Source organism: Dermacentor albipictus, chromosome 9 (assembly GCF_038994185.2).
Source record: "Dermacentor albipictus isolate Rhodes 1998 colony chromosome 9, USDA_Dalb.pri_finalv2, whole genome shotgun sequence".
Taxonomy (NCBI): Eukaryota; Metazoa; Arthropoda; class Arachnida; order Ixodida; family Ixodidae; genus Dermacentor; species Dermacentor albipictus.
In genome coordinates this window covers 21,179,867-21,200,409 of record NC_091829.1, presented here as the reverse complement: position 1 = coordinate 21,200,409, position 20,543 = coordinate 21,179,867, and the positions used below count along the sequence as shown (strand labels likewise).

At 50.4% G+C, this 20,543-nt stretch overlaps 1 protein-coding gene across 1 annotated transcript; it reads left to right on the top strand.

The window, feature by feature from the left end:
• Positions 1–3,922: 3,922 nt before the first annotated feature.
• Positions 3,923–11,832, top strand: LOC135917318 (uncharacterized). Its single transcript, XM_065450888.2, has 3 exons — positions 3,923–4,362; positions 5,735–9,664; positions 11,451–11,832. The coding sequence occupies exons 1-3, from the start codon at positions 4,003–4,005 to the stop codon at positions 11,565–11,567; spliced, it is 4,407 nt and encodes a 1,468-aa protein (XP_065306960.2). The 5' UTR covers positions 3,923–4,002; the 3' UTR covers positions 11,568–11,832.
• The last annotated feature ends 8,711 nt before the right edge of the window (positions 11,833–20,543 follow it).

Below are 20,543 nucleotides of genomic sequence, written 5' to 3'. Positions count from 1 at the left end.
CTCTGTTTGGCTGACCACATTATTGACCTCTGGACCACTTTTGCATCGGCGTATACAAGCGCCGTCTGGCACCACTAAATCCTCTCCATGTATGTTTGGCGCCACCAGAGAATAGAGAAGCGCGCCAGTCTAGAACACCTTATCATAACGCATGTTTAGATTGCATGGTGTCCTTTAGCACCATTTAGACAGTGGCGTCACCTATCGGGGAAGGTATGAGGCAAGTAACGCTAACGTGGCCTTCAAGACCGCAGCGGTGCGAGAGGCGCTCCGATGAGATCTCGAAGGCCACGTGCTACCGCCCAACGTTTATTTCTACCGCCCGTATTAAACTAACTGCAACCCATGTCACCTGGAACTGCCTCACACGTGGTTTTACCGTGGGCCCTCAATGCCAATCTGCCGACCGCCCTTTAAATTTGTTACCTTTCTGCCCGAACAAGATCGCTTTGACTTCCCACAGAATGACGTTCGCAAATGTTATCTTTGGTACCGTTGCTGCACCACTTCATATTTATTGTAGCCCCAAAGTGGTCAAGTGCCAGTACATCTACATTCCGCGCTGCTGTCATGCAGAGCTTTCCTTGATGTTCAAATTGAGTGGGCCAATTGAGTTCAAATTGAATTGGCTAAAAGTGTCACCTGGCACTACGACAGAATATCGAAATGCTCCAACTGTAACGGGTCTGTTTTAGGCATAAATTTTTGTAGGAAACTCTATGGTTTTAGAAGCTCTAAGGCGACCCTTTTATGCAATGTGTAGAACTCTCTGAACGGTGGCGGCACCTGGCGCGAAGTTCCGATACAAGTAACACGTGACTTCATAGCGCCAAATTTGCAAGCCAATTGAGTTGGTATGCCTTACAAGTAAACAACATTCGCAAGAACAAAGCGGCTTAGATGGCGTTGCTGAGACTGGTGGATATAAGACCATTTAATTAAAAAAATTATGCGTGGCTCTCCTATCGCAAACACTAGAGACCAGCGGAGCTGGGGGAAGGCCAGTAAAGTATAGTGCCAAACCGCACACTTTCTGGGCTTCCTCCAGCGCCACTGGTCTCTGGTGTTTGCGATAGCGGAGCCACACATAATTTTTTGTCCACTGCGAGAAAGGACCGCCGAAGCAAGCGCGCGGATTTTTATCCGAGAGCAATGACGTCACAACATCTGCGTCCCCGCTGCGTCGCTATGCGTCACTCTCAGCTTTCGCTCCCTCAGCTCGGCGAAGCTGCATACGCCAAGAGAAACCCGGAGAGGTTCTAACAGATCCACTGTAAAACAAATTCTGTGGTAAATGCTGGGTTTTTACATGCCGGAACCACGATATGATTATGCAGCACACCGTAGTGGGGGGACACCGGATTAATTTTTGCCACCTGGAGTTCTGTACCGTAGCCCAAGGCCCGGTGCAAAGGTGTTCCTGCATTTAGCCCTCATTGAAATGCGACCGCCGCGGCCGATATTCGATCTGGCGACCTCGTGCTTAGCAGCGTAACGCCGTGGCCCACGAGAAACCACAGCGGGTATCATTTAGTTCGGCGCGCAGCCGTATTGCGCTTGCAGCGTCCTCTGTGAGCTGACACATTTCGCCGCCAAGTTCACTTGACCGACTGAATGCGGTTGCTGTTACCGGTGGTTACTTTCGGGCTGGCGTGGTTTACATATAGGGTGGAATGACGTCTTCTACGTCGAAAAGGATTCTGTGAGGCATAGTGATTCACTGGACATGGACTGGACATTCACTGACACTGTTCGTCATGCACAGACTACGTGGTTCGCTACCGCAAGTAAAAAAGGTCACCGTCTCCAGCTTTTCATCTGACAGTGTAGGACAAACCGATGTTATCCTGTACACAATACTGCTACTCTAACAGCTACTCTAATGTGGTAGGTTACCAATAAAAAAAGCAGATTTTACGTACTGTGGGAATCGGTGTAGCTGGAGCTTTCTGCGCTGTTTACGTTCACTGACGGTGTCTGAGGCGTTTGACGACATACGATAATCGTGACGTGACGTTAAATGTAATTACCTCGCCTGCACCACTTGTGCTTGTCATCGTAGAATACAGAACTTAGAAAGACATGCCGTAGAGACCGAATGAGCAATGGCTTCTGACGACGCATTTTCTTTCTCCAGTCTCATGTTTGTTGCACTGCCACGAACGAAGGATAAGATTAGTCGAGCTTTAGGATAGGGGCCCCAAAGAAATAACGTCGAAGCCACTGCGCATGCGCGAGACGCAAACTGCGTTTGGGTTTTGCGTCGGGCACGCTATTTCACTGATTTAGCGGTAGTCCCCAAGGCTGCCCCAAAAGATTTGCGTAAGCAAACATGGCAGCACCGATCGAAGCGACGGCTCTAACGTAGCACCAGACTGGGCTCGATTCGTGGTAACGCGTGAAGTTCGCAAGCTAGGAGAAGTGACTGCGGTTATCGCTTTCTCTCAAGTATAATATAGCGTGTGTTATGAAGATTGATTCATTAGACGCCGCTGATTCCGAATTCGAATGCGGATTCCAAGGCTCGTAGGCCTAACGCGACTTGGCTGGTGAAGGCACGTGAAGTTGGTAGAACTAAGCTCAACAAATTGTTTGCTGCTGATAGAAGAACCTCTAAATTGTAATTAAATCCTTAAACACGAAAGTCAAAATTACTATTATTATCATAAAATGGTACATTTTGTTCAATTTTTTCTAATAGCTTTTTTTGACGCCGTAGTGTCAACGCAAGATGTTATCAGCAAACACAAAGCCCTATTGTGAAACTTCACTTTTGCGTGCCCCAACGCTAACAGCCGCAAAGCTCTTTGGGGCCCATAACTGTTGGAGCCCCTATTCTCAAACTTTCTAATGTTAAGTGAAGTTTGCGTAAGATTAATCACCCGTTTTCTGACTGTGTCGGTACGGGATCAGGTTGTACCCATTCCTTGCATCCCCTCTCTCTGTTCCTTTTCTAACATTACACTTCCCCTCCGGACTGTCGTTACTAAAGATTTTTAGTTTAGGGGACGCAAGCGGCTTGCGTGCGCAAGAACTAGGGGGGCTGTACTGCGCACGCGCAGTACCGTCGCCGTTAGCTCTCGCGTCCCCTAATCTAAAACTCTATTGTTGTGCGTGAGTGACGGAGGCAAGCGTGGCCGCTTCTGCAATGCTTTTGCGGGCGCAGGGGTGGGGGGAGGAGTGTCACGCCTAATTGCAATCTATGGGGCGAGAGAAGTGGTTCGTTGCGGGGAAGGGAAAGGTTGCCGCTATCTTCTGCAGCCCTTGTGGGAGCACGGCTCGGCGCCATCAGGGAGGAGGCGGGAGAGGGAGTAGAGGATATAGGAGGGATGAAATGGGGAGGGCCGAAAGGGCGCGCGCCGGCGAGACACCTGCTCCTATGCCCTTCCCTCCCCCTTACCCGCCGTGGTTGCTCAGTGGCTATGGTGTTAGGCTGCTGAGCACGAGGTCGCGGGTTCGAATCCCGGCCACGGCGGCCGCATTTCCATGGGGGCAAAATGCGAGAACACCCGTGTACTTAGATTTAGGTGCACGTTAAAGAACCCCAGGTGGTCGAAATTTCCGGAGTCCCCCACTACGGCGTGCCTCATAATCAGAATGTGGTTTTGGCACGTAAAACCCCATAATTTTTCCCTCCCCCTTCCCCCCTCGCGCGCTCTGGTTAATCCGCTCATCCCGATCACATCCTCCCACCCACACCCCTGCATAACACTGGACGGCGAAGGCTCGACTTAGAACAGCTCCGCTGGTAAAAAGAAGGGTCCGTTTCTTCGAGAATGCCTAACCGACGACGTCATCATCCAGTGGGCGTTTAAGCGATTGGGCGTTGTGATATACCCTTTCCCCCATTCCTTGCTCCCCTTCCACGAAAAAACATATTTTTCACCTCCCCACGTGCATATATGCCGTGCTTCCTTTACTTGGGTCGCAAAAGATAGCACGTCCGTCGCATCGGTCGCACGACAGTGCTTTGGTGGCTCTTGCGATTCGCACCCTGGAATTATGAAGCGCTCGCGGCGCCCGAAGCAGCAGCATCGGACAAGCGACGAAGAAGAACCTTTAACCATGGCCGAACGTCTTCAAGGCCCAGAGAACCTCGAACTGCAAGCGATGTGCGGGAATCTGCGTGGAATGGTGCCCGGCTCGTCACCTGGAACGCGAGAATCGACTGTCAACTGCGTGGACATTGAGCGAGGCACCGGCGATTACATCGGGTGCCATCTGCAGCAGCTGTTCGAACTTTGCGACGACGTGCCCGAGCACTGTCAGCGTTCCGCCAAAGTACCCCGGACGGGAGATGAGCGCGCCAGCCTTCTTCCGCCTTTGGACAGCCGCGTGAGCGACTTTCCACCCACCTGTCCGGTAAGTGTGTGCAGCTGAGGTACGACGACTTTGACGTTGCTTTGAATATTGTTACTTCCGTATGTACGTGCTAACCGTTGCAGGTGCGCAAGGTGAACGTATTGCAGGTTAGGTCTGGGAAAGCGATAGTCGGTGGTAATATAGCTCATTATCTGTACAACGCGAGGTAGGACTACGAGAGGGGGAAAAAAGATATGCAGATCCCGCGCGCTGTGGGAATCGATGTATGCGAAGTTTTCTGTACTAAGTGAAAAAAAAAAGAAACCGTGCATGCGAGCACAGTTTTCTCTATTAATGCTTTACGGCATGCGCGCAAACTGCAAGTATGATTGAGTTGGAGGGAAGCGAGAGTCGGTAATAAATTAGCGACCCGGATGTATCTGGGTCGCAGTCACCGTTGTTCAAGTGGTTCGGCCGTTCACAACGTTCGGCTCGTCTCAGGCTGGAATGACACGGCACATTTGCGCAGATATGAATGTTTTGCTACATTTTCACATTATTTCATGTTGGCGGTGCACCTTTTCCACAATCTTTGACGCTAACAAAGATTTGCGGCTATATATGTAGACGTAAACAAGTGCACCGCTTTGACAAATCCGACACGGAAGGCTGCGCTCGAACTCTCCTTGAATGATAATGTGTAAAAAGAATGCAAAAAGCGAGCTCCGTGTGCAGAAATTGGTGACAACAAACTCGACAAGGCAGCCGTGTCGGCAAATGGAACTAAGCGTGCCCTTATCGGCTGCACTGTTTGCAGAACAGCGCACAAACGCCTGCTAACCCAGAGGTCGGTGAGTGCTGCATGGCATTCAAGAAAACCATACTGCCCCGAAGAAGCCATTATTTTAATGATCCACGAGGCGCACAAAAGACGCGCACTCAACGTGAGCGCAGGCACACAAATCAACCGGCCAAAGCCCCGGCACCCTTCCAAAATGCTTTCAGCGCCGCGCGGCAGAGGGCAGCACCGGAAAATGAGAAAGGCGGATTGTGAGGGGACGACTGCAAACTCGGGGGAGTGGCGCCGCGGCGATCGGCTGCGATGAAGATTTTTTAAACCTTGGTTTTAAACCTTAAAAAAAAAATACGTTACACGCTTCACGTAGAGCGCTCAAATGCTTCACTTGATGATCCGCACTACCTGCCCTAACGACTCAGTACGTTTGTAGAAATTCGTTTCGCGATCCATATTAAGTGCCTCTCACACGACGTGCAAGCTTGTTGCCTTTTAAAAAAAGCAACATTTTCGATTGCGTAATTGTCGGTTGCTAGGTGGCACGTCGTCACGGTTTAGCATGCCTTTGCTCATGCATGGGCAGCGTTTTCAGCATTAAGTGCCATGTTGCCACCCACTTGATGTACTTGCTTTCAGCTCGCCGGACAGTCCTCCGACCTTGATCCGTCTGCATACAACCGCGTGCCCGTCTGGTCCTCCGACCTTGATCCGTCTGCATGTAACCAAGTGCCCGTGTGGTCCTCCGACCTTGATCCGTCTGCAAGTAACCAAGTGCCCGTCTGGTCCTCCGACCTTGATCCGTCTGCATTTAACCAAGTGCCCGTCCAGTCGTCCGACCTTGATCTGTCTGCATGTAACGAAGTGCCCGTCCAGTCGGCCGACCTTGATCTGTCTGCATGTAACGAAGTGCCCGTCCAGTCCTCCGACATTGATCCGTCTGTACGCAACCAAGTGCCCGTCCCGTCCTCCGGCCTTTATCCGTCTGTACGCAACCAAGTGCCAGTCCAGTCATCTCACCTTCTTTCACCTTTACATAACCATGTGCCCGCCAAGTCCTCCCTTTGTGATCCGCCTGCATACAACGACGTGCCCGTCTGGTCCTCCGACGTTGATCCGCCTGCATACAACGACGTGCCCGTCTGGTCCTCCGACGTTGATCCGCCTGCATACAACGACGTGCCCGTCCGGTCATCCGACGTTGATCCGTCTGTACGCAACCTAGTGCCCGCCCAGTCCTCGGATCTTGATCAGTGTGTACGCAACCACGTGCCCGCCAAGTCCTCCCATTGTGATCCGCCTGCATACGACCACGTTCCCATTTGGTCCTCTGACCTTGATCCGTCTGTACGCAACCAAGTGCCCGTCCGGTCCTCCGACCTCGGTCCGTCTGTAAGCAACCATGTGCCCGTCCAGTCCTCGGATCTTGATCGGTCTGTACGCAACGAAGTGCCCGTCCAGACCTCTCACCTTCGTTCACCTTTACACAACTACGTGCCCGCCAAGTCCTCCCATTGTGATCCGCCTGCATACAACGACGTGCCCGTCCGGTCATCCGACGTTGATCCGTCTGTACGCAACCGAGTGCCCGCCCAGTCCTCGAAACTTGATCAGTGTGTACGCAACCACGTGCCCGCCAAGTCCTCCCATTGTGATCCGCCTGCATGCGACCACGTGCCCGTCTGGTCCTCCTACGTTGATCCGCCTGCATACAACCACGTTCCCATTTGGTCCTCTGACCTTGATCCGTCTGTACGCAACCAAGTGCCCGTCCGGTCCTCCGACCTCGGTCCGTCTGTAAGCAACCATGTGCCCGTCCAGTCCTCGGATCTTGATCGGTCTGTACGCAACGAAGTGCCCGTCCAGACCTCTCACCTTCGTTCACCTTTACACAACTACGTGCCCGCCAAGTCCTCCCATTGTGATCCGCCTGCATACAACGACGTGCCCGTCTGCTCCTCCAACGTTGATCCGCCTGCATACAACGACGTGCCCTTCCGGTTCTCTCACCATCTTTCACCTTTACACAACCACGTGCCCGCCAAGTCCTCCCATCGTGACCCTTCTGGATACCCTTACGTGCCCGTCAAGGCCTCGTACCTTGATCCGCCTGTACGCAACCAAGTGCCCGTCCAATCCTCTCACCTTTCACCTTTACACAAGCACGTGCCCGCCAAGTCCTCCCATCGTGACCCTTCTGGATACCCTCACGTGCCCGTCAAGGCCTCGTACCTTGATCCGCCTGTACGCAACCAAGTGCCCGTCCCATCCACTCACCTTTCACCTTTACACAATCACGTGCCCGCAAAGTCCTCCCATCGTGATCCCCCTGCATTCAACCAAGCTCCCGCCAAGTCCTCGTACTTTGATGCGCCTGTACGCAACCAAGCGCCCGCCAAGTCCTCGTATGTTGATCCACCTGTACGCAACCAAGTGCCCCCCAAGTCCTCGTATCTTGATCCGCCTGTATGCAACCAAGCGCCCGCCAAGTCCTCGTATCTTAATCCTCCTGTATGCAAGCAGGTGCCTGACAAGTCATCGTACCTTGATCCGACCATAGGCAACCAAATACCCGCTAAGTCCTCGTACCTTGTTCCGTCTGTACCCAACCAAGTATCCGTCCAGTCCTCTCACCTTCTTTCACCTTTACACAACCACGTGCTCTCCAAGTCCTCCCATCGTGATCCTCCTGCATACAACCACGTGCTCGCCAAGTCCTCCCATCGTGATCCTCCTGCATACAACCACGTGCTCACCAAGTCCTCCCATCGTGGTACGCCTGCATACAACCACGTGCCCGCCAACTCCACCCATCGTGGTACGCCTGCATACAACCACGTGCCCGCCAAGTCCGCCCATCGTGGTACGCCTGCATACAACCACGTGCCCGCCAAGTCCTCACATCGTGGTACGCCTGCATACAACCACGTGGCCGCCAACTCCTCACATCGTGGTACGCCTGCATACAACCACGTGCCCGCCAAGTCCGCCCGTCGTGGTACGCCTGCATACAACCACGTGCCCGCCAAGTCCTCACATCGTGGTACGCCTGCATACAACCACGTGGCCGCCAAGTCCTCACATCGTGGTACGCCTGCATACAACCACGTGGCCGCCAAGTCCTCCCATCGTGCTACGCCTGCATGCAACCACGTGCCCGCCAAGTCCTTCCATAGTGCTACGCCTGCATACAACCACGTGCCCGCCAAGTCCTCGTACCTTGATCCGCCTGTATGCAACCAAGCGCCCGCCAAGTCCTCGTACCTTGATCCGCCTGTATGCAACCAAGCGCCCGCCAAGTCCTCGTACCTTGATCAGCCCGTATGCAACCAAGTGGCCGCCAAGCCCTCGTACCTTGATCAGCCCGTATGCAACCAAGCGGCCGCCAAGTCCTCGTACCTTGATCAGCCTGTATGCAACCAAGTGGCCGTCAAGTCCTCGTACCTTGATCAGCCTGTATGCAACCAAGTGCCCGTCAAGTCCTCGTACCTTGATCAGCCTGTATGCAACCAAGGGCCCACCAAGTCATCGTACCTTGATCAGCCTGTATGCAACCAAGTGTCCGTGAAGTACTCCTGCCTTGATCCGCCGTTAGGCAACCAAGTGCCGTTACAGTCCCCCTGCTTTGATCCGCCGGTCTGCAACCAAGTGCCCGCCAAGTCCTCGTACCTTGATCAGTCTGTCTGCAACCAAGTGCCCGCCAAGTCCTCGTACCTTGATCAGTCTGTCTGCAACCAAGTGCCCGCCAAGTCCTCGTACCTTGATCAGTCTGTATGCAACCAAGTGGCCGCCAAGTCCTCGTACCTTGATCAGCCTGTATGCAACCAAATGGCCGCCAAGTCCTCGTACCTTTATCAGCTTGTATGCAACCAAGTGCCCGTCAAGTCCTCGTACCTTGATCAGCCTGTATGCAACCAAGTGCCCGTCAAGTCCTCGTACCTTGATCAGCCTGTATGCAACCAAGTGCCCGTCAAGTCCTCGTACCTTGATCAGCCTGTATGCAACCAAGTGCCCGTCAAGTCCTCGTACCTTGATCAGCCTGTATGCAACCAAGTGCCCGTCAAGTCCTCGTACCTTGATCAGCCTGTATGCAACCAAGTGCCCGCCAAGTCCTCGTACCTTGATCAGCCTGTATGCAACCAAGTGCCCGTCAAGTCCTCGTACCTTGATCAGCCTGTATGCAACCAAGGGCCCGTCAAGTCCTCGTACCTTGATCAGCCTGTATGCAACCAAGGGCCCACCAAGTCCTCGTACCTTGATCAGCCTGTATGCAACCAAGGGCCCATCAAGTCCTCGTACCTTGAGCAGCCTGTATGCAAACAAGGGCCCACCAAGTCATCGTACCTTGATCAGCCTGTATGCAACCAAGTGTCCGTGAAGAACTCCTGCCTTGATCCGCCGTTATGCAACCAAGTGCCGTTACAGTCCCGCTGCCTTGATCCGCCGGTATGCAACCAAGTGCCGTTACAGTCCTACCTTTATCTGCCTCAGCTCAACCACATGCCCCTCCCGTTCGCCGAGTTTCATCCGCCTGTACACAACGTGGCCGCCATGTCAAGTATCCAACCGGTGAGTGTGCAACATACGTTCTAGTTTCATGTTACTTTAATATCTACACAATACAGCCTACCGACGAGCTCTTTGGCAGTAGTATACAGTGGGTTAGGCTGACGGGCACACAGTTGCAACATATGTATGGCTCAAAAAGTACGCGTTGACACAGAAAACACACAGCGAGCGCCATTTTGCTGCTGTGTTGTGTCCCTGTCGTCTGCTGCAGACGCTTAAGGCTCGTTCACACTAGGCCAACACGACACCGATTTCGGTCTGCCGACTGGCGACAGTTTTTTCCCTCGTGTCGGCGCCTGTGTCACACTGCCCCGATGCCGACAATTTGCCGACTGTCGGCGGAGAGCTCGGCATCGGTGCCGTGTGACAGAGGCGCCGACACGCAGAAAAAAACGCTGTCGCCGACAGTCGGCAGATCTAGATCGGTGTCGCGTTGGCCTAATGTGAATGAGGTTTTAGTGATCGCGGTGGCATGTTTGGGGTGTGCACAAATGCTACTTTTTTACCCTTAGAAATCGCGCGTGAAATAATTGTTCGGAAGCGTGTTCTGATATTAGGTCTAGGCATATAACTTCTGCGTGTAGTTGTACCCAAAGTGAGAGACATTTCGTCCGTGGAACACGTCGTAATCGTCGGTGATCTTTAAAAACTAACTACTTTGCGGCAAAACTTAATAAAACTGAATACTTAGTGAAAAACTTAATACATCCTTCTTATTTAGTCAGTTATGCAGTCAGATTTTTCGTGCAAATCATGTCCCCCCCGCCCCCTTTCCTTCCCTTGGGCAATCCAGCTCAAGGATTCGAATTGCGCTACCTGTCACTGATGATATTTAAACAATTGGTTATTCTTCGCAGGAATACCCGGTATATGCACTACTAGGTCTGCCGGCGAGGATTCTTAGACGCCTGCGGAGCTTTGCGGGGCAGTCAGCCTTTGTAGAAGTTGGAAATATTCATTTTATATGCTGCAGGAATAGTGTTGCACCCACTCCTGCACTCCTTGTCTGATTGCTCTCTTTCGCATTATTTTAAAACTCTGCCGTTTTCAGACGGAATCGCTGCTATGCATGTCTTTGCTGCGTATCTGCTACGTGTGCTCAGCGTTTTGATAGTCATGTTGGGTTTTATTTCTGTTTTTTGTTCGGCGAATAGCTGTCCTTGCTGTTTCTCCTCTGGTGGAATGATACGAGGAAGGAGCCGTAGGGAGAAGGACGGGGGCGGTATTCTGTAAGAGTCCACCTAGTGGGCTGTCCATTTCGGCCACTGCTGATTGGCTAGGGCCTCTCGTCTCCTCCTCTCTTGTACAGCTGCATCCAATCAGCAGTGGCTGAAATGGACAGTCCACTATGTGGACTCTTACAGAATACACCCCCCCCCCCCCCCCCCAGGTCTCTTACGGAAGGCGAAGCCAGTGAACTGAAAATAGGGCGCCGGGGGCGGGGGGGCGTTGGCGCCGGACGTCGCTGATTGGTTGGGGAGGCGCCACGTCATGCCGGATGAGGATGAACCCTGTCCTTGTCAGCTGGCAAAGCGGTGGTCCAGTATGCGGCTGCGACGTCTGTGGCGTGAATTGAGCAGACGTCGGAATAGCGACGCGAAGATCTGCGTCAGCGGGAGGCCGCAATGACACGCAAAAAGAACGAAAGGAAACCTAGCGTCAACTATAATTTCTCAGATATTTCGATCGGTGGTTTCGGAACGCTGTTCGCTTGTTTTCGTCGCGCACCTTTGATGGGTCCTGCGTAACTTTCTTTTTTTTTCTGTCTCTATTGCTGCACATGCAGGTCACCAATGCAGACGATGCACTTTCGACCTTCCCGGGCTTTGCATACGAGCGACATTCTGTTGGAGGCGTCGTTTATTTTGAATCCTGCACTCTGCCAACGCACTGGGAAAAGTGACACTTACTGTGATTTTAGATTTGTCCCTGGCCGGGCGGCGCTAAGTGACGTGTCATCGTTTCAATTTGTGATTTTAGTCATGTTTTCACTCTTTGTTCCTTTTACATTTTATCTTCATTATCTTATCTTCCCCAATGCACTCCTTTCTTTTGTTTCATCATTTTCCTATCATACAATTAGCATTATTGTAACAGACCGTATTGTAACAGTCTCTTGCGATGTGAAATATCATATCACCAATACATTCGAGTGCACACGCTGTCAGGATTGGGGGCTCAATCCCATCGTCCGTGGTCCTTTGCCAAGATTGGAGTACGGCATGAATTCGAAGGTAGCTGGCCCATGCCGTCGTCCAACTTATTTACGCTGAGATCGTTGATGAAGTGAAGAACTGCTTCTCATCGAGAACGAGGAAAAAGGGTTTATTTACAGAAATTAACTCAGTCTAACATGACTGCTTGAGAAAAAGAGTAACAGTCCAACATGACTGCATGAGAGAAGTGACTCAGTCTAACATGACTGCTCAAGAGAAGTGTCTCAGTCTAACATGACTGCTCAAGAGAAGTGTCTCAGTCTAACATGACTGCTCAAGAGAAGTGTCTCAGTCTAACATGACTGCTCAAGAAGAGTGTGTCCTCAGCATTCGCACAACCACAGTTTTTATACACTCGATCCGCCGGTCCTACGACGCGGCGACTCTTCGTTTTCACATCACCAACTCGCAGCTGCTCTGAAGATCAGTTTACGTACACAAAGGCAACCACGCTCTGTACACAGAGGCAACCGCACGGGGTGCCGTTCCGGGAAACTATCGTTGCCGATCGAGCGTCGCTCATTGTTCCGAGCCACTCCGAACCGTGAGAAGCACAAAAATACGTCGTCCCCACGGCAGCTTGACCAGGCGTGTCAAATCAGCTCCGCGTTGGGGAACTCTAGAATCATTGTCCACGCACCGAACTCGTCCCGTCACAATGTCGATGGGGCTGGAGGAAGGAAGCGGGTTCCAGCGCAAAGGCCGCTTCTTTGAACGCCTCCCAGCTGCAGCGACGGAGAGGGAGAGGTGCGCGTCTTGCACCCCTTGTCGTAGTCGGGTGGCAAGGTGGCAATCTTGTTGCGCAACTCGCCATTCTTGACAGCGCCTCCATGGCCCGAAAAGTCTCGACTGTCTAGCGCTGACAACCGCTAGGCAGGAAGAGAACGGCTGCTGGTCAGGGGGGCATTGATGTCTTGGCTCGCAGCGACCACTTGTGCATTGATGTCACCGCCCCAAAACATCCAACAAGGACAGGCAACTGCAAAATGAACCCCACAACACGGCTCTGCGCCGAGATGACGCGCATTGGCTCTCACTTTAGACTCGCTAGGCTTCAAAAAAACAACAACAACATAAGTGCAGAAACAAAAAAAAATGCTGCATTTCACTATGCCAATTTCTGAAGCAAATTCCTGCTGACAAATTCAGCAATTAATGGAGGGAATTCTGCTGAATGAGAGGGGATTTTCTTCGCCTAAAGAAAAGCTAACACTAGTAACCCCAAAATTTAGGCGGGATCCTCAAACGCAGAATTCAAATTAGCCTGCTCAAACCATCCGCATTGCTATGCAACTTTCCCTTCTTATATCTAACGGAGAAGTTGTACTCTTGGAGAGTGAGGCTCCATCGGAGCAAGCGGCCGTTTTTGTGTGACATTTGATTGAGCCACGTCAGAGGACAGTGGTCGGTCTCGAAGATGAACTTCGCTCCGTACAAGTAACACGACAACTTCGGGGCGGCCCAAACCAAACAAGCGCATTCCTTCTCTGAAGCGCTGTAGGCTTCCTCTCTTACATTTAGTTTACGGCTGGCGTAGAGGATAGGATGCTCCTCGTTATCGTCGCCGACCTGACTAAGTACCACACCCATACCTCTGTCGCTTGCGTCGCATTGAACTATGAATTCCTTTGTGTAGTCTGGCGCGCGAAGCACAGGCCGAGAAACCAATAGCGTTTTCAAACTTTGGAAAGCGTTCTCTTTGTCCTTATCCCAGTGTACGTTACTCGGTGCTCCCTTTCGGAGGGCGTCCGTTAATGGACTTGCCAATTGCGAGTAATTCGGAATGTACCGCTGATAGTACCCCACAAGTCCCAAAAATGAACGAAGGTCCGTTTTCGGGCGCGGCTGAAAAAAATCTCCAATCGTCGCTATTTTCAGCTCAGCCGGCCGTCTCATGCCCTGACCGACAACATGGCCCAGATAAGTAACCTGCGAACAACCAAACCTACACTTTTCCGCTTTCATCGTTAAGCCGGCTTCCCTCAACCGTGAGAACACCTGTTTGAGGTGCGATACGTGTTGTTCCCAGCTGTCCGAAAAAATGGCTACATCATCAAGATAAGGTAAGGCGAACTCCTGCAAGTCTTTTAGGACAATATCCATTAACTTAGAGAAGCTAAACGGCGCGTTCTTCAGCCCGAAGCTGAGTGCGAGAGGGCGAAAAGTGCCTACAGGCGAGATGAATGCGGCATAGCGGCTGGCACTTTCTGAAAGGGGAACTTGCCAGTACCCCCGCACGAGATCTATAGTTGAAATGTATTTAGCAGCGCTAACTTTTTCAATTCGTTCCTCAATGTTGGGTATCGGGTACAGCTGATCCCTAGTGATGGCATTTAACTTCCTGTAGTCAACACACGGACGAGGGTCCTTGTTAGGGGTTTCTACGAGTATTAGCGGTGACGTGTAGTCACTCTCAGCGGGCTCAATAACTCCCAACTCTAGCATGCGCTGTATCTCTGCCTCCATAATCTCTCTCTGTCTTGGAGACACCCTGTAAGGTTTTGATCTTACTGGTTCGGTAGAGGTCAGCTCAATTTCATGCGTTATCAGTTCGGTTCTACCCGGCCGATCGCTGAATCTGTCGAGATATTCCCCTAACACCCCTTTTAGCTCATCTAGCTGCTCGGGTCTTAGAGCATGCGAGCTTACCGAGTGTTCTACTACTTCTTCTAGGCCGATTTCAGAGTTGGAGGTTGCCCTATCCTCCTTAAACTTGGTACCAATGCCATCCGGCTCTTTGACAGTATAGTTAACGACTCCGCTCCGCTCTACATACGGCTTCATCAAATTACAGTGATATATCCTCACTTCCTTCCTGCGACCGGGCATTCTCAAAGCATAGTTAGTTTCTGAAAGTTTGTGCAACACTTTAACGGGCCCGTCCCAGTGAACTTCAAGCTTGTTCTTTCTTGAAAGTTTGAGGATCATTACCTGGTCTCCGGCGTTAAACGTACGAAGCCTCGCATTCCTGTCGTAATAGAATTTGGCGTTCTTTTGAGCTAGTGCCATGTTCTTTCCGACTAGTTCTTGGGTTGCGCTTAGCCGTTCCAGTAAATTTAGCACGTATTCAACCACGGTTGGACTCTCCCCTCTTTCCTCCCACATCTCTCTTAACATTCTCAGTGGAGAACGGAGTGTCCTCCCATACACTAGTTCTGCTGGTGAGAACCCTGTCGCTTCATGTGGAACCGTTCGCAAAGCAAACAAAGTTGCCGGCAGACAGTTCTCCCAGTCCTCCTTGTGCTCGTAACAGAGCGCACGCAAAACTCGCTTAAGCACCGAATGCCACCTCTCTACACTGTTTGACTGAGGGTGATAGACAGAACTGTGAATTAACTTTACCCCGCACTTTTGCAAGAATGTGGAAGTCAGTGCGCTCGTGAATACTGACCCTTGATCTGCCTGAATTTCGGCTGGAAACCCAACTCGTGCAAATACTGTCAAAAGCGCGTCTACTACTTCGGTGGAGCTGAGCTCTTTCAAAGGGATTGCTTCTGGAAACTTGGTGGCCGGACACAGCATGGTAAACAAGTACCTGTAGCCTGATTTTGTTTTTGGAAGAGGCCCTACCGTGTCTATTACAATAAGTCGTCTGAAAGGCTCTGTTATTAAGGGCACTACCTTCAGTGGAGCTTTCCAAGTCTCTCCTGGTTTACCAGAACGCTGGCAGGCGTCGCATGATCTTACAAAGTTTTCTACATCTTTGAAACAGCCAGGCCAGTAGTATTCCATAAGCAATCTTTCCTTTGATTTGTTTATGCCTAGGTGGCCGGACCACCCATTTCCATGACAAAGACTCAAAAGGTCCTCCCTATACTTAGTAGGTATGACTAACTGATCTAAAATCCTACCCTTTCGATCTCTGTAATGCCGATACAACAATCCTCCTCTCTCATGTATCGTTACGTTGCGCCTAGCAATGCCTTCTTTAGCTGTGTCACGTAATTTAGCTAAGCTCTCATCATTCTTTTGCTCAGCTGCCAGTGACTCTCTATCCACGCGTAAGAGTTGATCAAAGTTCTTTGAGGCCGGTGATAATAACGACCCTGTCTCGCTTGTGAGCGCGTCTGCTTGCTCTTCCTGCAGGCTAGAACTCTGACACTCTATTGCTACGCTCTCATTGAGCTGGTCAACTGGCAGGCTCTCCTCAACTGTTCTTTTGTCCCTCGGGCCTAGCTCGGATTCGGGTATTGAAGCTATGCCCTTTTCTGCTTCAGCTGGAGGAGCTTGAGCATTTTCAGCCGAAAGCGCCGCGATCTTACGAGCTTGGCCTTTGGTCAATGCCTGTACTATGCCCTCTCCCAGTTTGAGCCCTCTGTCACGCAGTAACTGATTCGAACGATTCGAAAAGATGTAGGGATACTGCAGTGACAAAAATTTGGAAACTGCAGCCTCAGTCTCTAGCTCCCCGAATGGTCCACTGATTTTGACTTTGGCCATGGGCAGACACACGCTGTGTTCTTCTACAACCTGTTTTATCCATGCTACTTCTCCGGTGAAGTCATCTACCATCACGTAAGACGGATGGACAATGTCCAGCGTGGCGGCACTGTCTCTTAGCACTCGGCATGGTTTTCCATTAACTTGCAGGTCGTGGAGATATGGACTTAAAAGTTCCATATTCTCATCTTTTTCCTCCACGTAGGAAAAAACTACGCTAGACTTCTCGCAGTTTACAGCTATATGTCCCAGTTTGTGGCATTTGTAACAGCGAATTGGTCTAAAAGATTTGAATTTTCTTTTCTGTTCTTTTTGTGCGGTTTCTCCGTTAAGTTTCTCCTCGCTCTTTTCTGCGGGCTTTTCCGCCATGTCTACAGGCTCGGATCGTCTAGTTTGCGCACCCTTTTTGAACGGAAATGGTTTCCGCGGTCCATTTCGACCGTCCCAGTTTCCCTCCTCGGCGTTCAACTTTCTACGGGTTGCGTACTCTTCGGCTAATTCAGCCGCCCTTTCCACAGTGTTTACATTACCTCTGTCTTGCACCCACAGTTTCACAGCTTGGGGGATGGTTTTGTAAAACTGCTCTAGACACATGCATTCAATGATCATGTCTCTGCTGTCGTACGCTTCCGCGCTTTTAAGCCACTCGACTAGGTTGGCCTTTAAGCTATATGCAAACTCCGGATAGCCCTCGCTATCTTTCTTGCCTGTGCTCCTAAACCTTTGCCGAAAAGCTTCGGCTGAAAGGCGGTATTTCTTCAGGAGACTAGCCTTAACTTTTGCATAATCATATGCATCCTGCACACTCAGTCTGGCGATTACTTCCGCCGCCTCACACGGCAACATAGACAGCAACCGCTGTGGCCATGTACTCGGGCCGAAGTTCATCTTCTCGCAAGTCCTTTCAAAATTGCTTAGGAACAAGCCTATGTCGGTCCCGACCTCAAATGGCTTTAATAGCCTGTCCATGCGGTACGATTCTGCCTCACTTGATCGACCCAGAGCGCCTTCACTTCCTTGAGGCAACTCCAAACGTTTGCTTTCAAGTTCAAGTTCCATTTTCCTTAACTGAAACTCGCGATCTTTATCGCGTTCCTCTCTCTCTCGGTTTTCTCTGTCCCGTTCTTCTCTTTCTTTTTCCCGTTTCTCTCTCTTTTTGAGAAGTTCCAATCCCATTTCAATATCTTGCTCACTGGCCTGATTGGAAATTAGCTCCAATAATTCCGATTTGAGCATTTCCTTGCGTACATCTAGGCCCAGTTCCTCACCAACAATCAACAACTCGTCTCTCAGCAATGTCCTTAACTCCATGACCGCTGCTTTACTGCCTTGATTCTGCTCTCTAAATCTAGCTAGGAAAACACAACCTAGCTAACACACAACAATCTAGCTTCCTTACTGTTCTAAACAGAACAACCACAAAATGAAGCCTAGAGAGTCAAAGCAAAAACCAAGCACTCACCGCAGATACAGCACCATGTCGCAAAGTCCATCTCACCGCTGTCAGCCAGTTGTCAGGACTGGGGGCTCAATCCCATCGTCCGTGGTCCTTTGCCAAGATTGGAGTACGGCATGAATTCGAAGGTAGCTGGCCCATGCCGTCGTCCAACTTATTTACGCTGAGATCGTTGATGAAGTGAAGAACTGCTTCTCATCGAGAACGAGGAAAAAGGGTTTATTTACAGAAATTAACTCAGTCTAACATGACTGCTTGAGAAAAACAGTAACAGTCCAACATGACTGCATGAGAGAAGTGACTCAGTCTAACATGACTGCTCAAGAGAAGTGTCTCAGTCTAACATGACTGCTCAAGAGAAGTGTCTCAGTCTAACATGACTGCTCAAGAGAAGTGTCTCAGTCTAACATGACTGCTCAAGAAGAGTGTGTCCTCAGCATTCGCACAACCACAGTTTTTATACACTCGATCCGCCGGTCCTACGACGCGGCGACTCTTCGTTTTCACATCACCAACTCGCAGCTGCTCTGAAGATCAGTTTACGTACACAAAGGCAACCACGCTCTGTACACAGAGGCAACCGCACGGGGTGCCGTTCCGGGAAACTATCGTTGCCGATCGAGCGTCGCTCATTGTTCCGAGCCACTCCGAACCGTGAGAAGCACAAAAATACGTCGTCCCCACGGCAGCTTGACCAGGCGTGTCAAATCAGCTCCGCGTTGGGGAACTCTAGAATCATTGTCCACGCACCGAACTCGTCCCGTCACAATGTCGATGGGGCTGGAGGAAGGAAGCGGGTTCCAGCGCAAAGGCCGCTTCTTTGAACGCCTCCCAGCTGCAGCGACGGAGAGGGAGAGGTGCGCGTCTTGCACCCCTTGTCGTAGTCGGGTGGCAAGGTGGCAATCTTGTTGCGCAACTCGCCATTCTTGACAACGCTGGATCAACCGAAGGCACAGAACATCATAATCACGTTTATTCAATAACACTATTCGAAGACCCCTTCCCGCTGAGAATCTTATAACTGTAGAAGTAACCGCTGCCCAATTAGTATTTTCTAAATTCTAAAACAAATGACAGCTTTCCTAAAATAAAAGAAAGCTGCGCGTTGGGTATTCTTTCAGTGATCTTATTTGTGCTGATTTGAGGTACACGCTATGACAGGATAACCTATAGAAACGTGAAATTTTTAATGTTTGAATACCACCCCGGACTTCAGTGTGAGGTCGCGGATTTCAAAGGTCCTTTTTTTTTTAATTTGAGTGGTAGGTGAGTAACAGCTGGTCATGAATAAACACCAACTAAAACATTGGACTTGCTGAATTCAGTCTTTAATTGGCTCTTCAGAGAGCAGTGTAGTTGAACTTTGTGAATAAGAAATTGACTAAACCCGAGAAGACTCCGACGGCTCTTAACTTCAAGGCGAGTCAATGAGCCAACTTCAATGCTGCCTCGCCGCCCGCCTTTTTTTTTTTTTTTTGCTTTCGCTCGCCGAACCCCTTCTCGGTTGCTTTCTTAAATATTGTGGAAGGGTGGTTTAGCATCGTACTTCGAGCAAGTTCTCTTTACTGATACTTTAAAGCTCGTTTCCGTACATCTCTCATTGATTTCACGCGTACTGCTGCATTGATGGTGCGAGATTCTACCTCACTTTTTTTTATTTATTTACGCGTTTCTTTTTCACAGCAACGAAAGCCAAAACCTTCTGGGGTGCTAATGCAAGAACAACTCGCTAGGTGCGGGACGTACGTTTTACCCCCCCCCTCCTTTCCCTTCCCTTCCCTTCGCGGTTTCTTCATATAGCGGTGCTCTTGTTGTTTCGGCCAAGATTTCATTGTAAAAATTTCATTGTATTCAATTGTGCTGTTTCTTATATAATGTCTATTTCATTGTCGCTATGCTGTGTGTGATTGTTCGTTGCTGCGACTTTCATAAAACCTCTGTATAAAGCATTTCCTTTCTTTCAATATGTGCGTTACTCTAGGATGCTAAAATACCCCCCCCCCCAACCACTATGGCGTGCCTTATCAGATCATGGGTTATCATAATCATGATTATGAGATTTTCATTCTTTAAAATGTACGCGACCACGAGTGATTACTCTAGAATGCGCTGCGATGCATGCGTACACGGCGTACGTATAAGCAACGCCACTGCAACGTACGTGGGAATATTTGCCTGCCGAAATTTGAACGTTGTTGCTGGAGAGAAAAGAAGAAAAAAAGTTCTACATTCATAATTTTGTTGCATCGGGCTGACAGTGTTATCCACTTGTGAATACCACTTCTGGGATAGACCCCCTGGGTCTTAATCTTGTTGCTGCGACAGCTTTTTTTTTTTTGCCCTCTGTCCCTTCGTTTCACTTCGCTCTGGAAAATAAAATTTCATTACCTGTCAAGTCGCCCGATTTGTCAGGGACACTCCCGAATTCACGCCACTCTTCCCTACCGACTCACCTGTCTCCCTAAAAAATGGCCACGGCCATTTTCGGGATGCACTACACTATTTGTGAGAGTAGTCTCGTCCGCTGGATGCGGCTGTCAATTGTCCCGATTAGCCGTAGTGTGCCCGTGTTTTTTTTTTTTTAACTATGGTGTCGCGTTAGCGCAACGGAGCCACCGAATGGCCGCTTGTCATGCATCGGTGATTAGGGTATAAGGCCGCAATTTCAAGCAAACTGCCGAGAGAGTTTTATTGTGTTATGCTACCACAGCAGGATTGTTTACGGCTCTTCCGAAGGTGCCTCGATAACAGCGCCGCCGCATTCTAT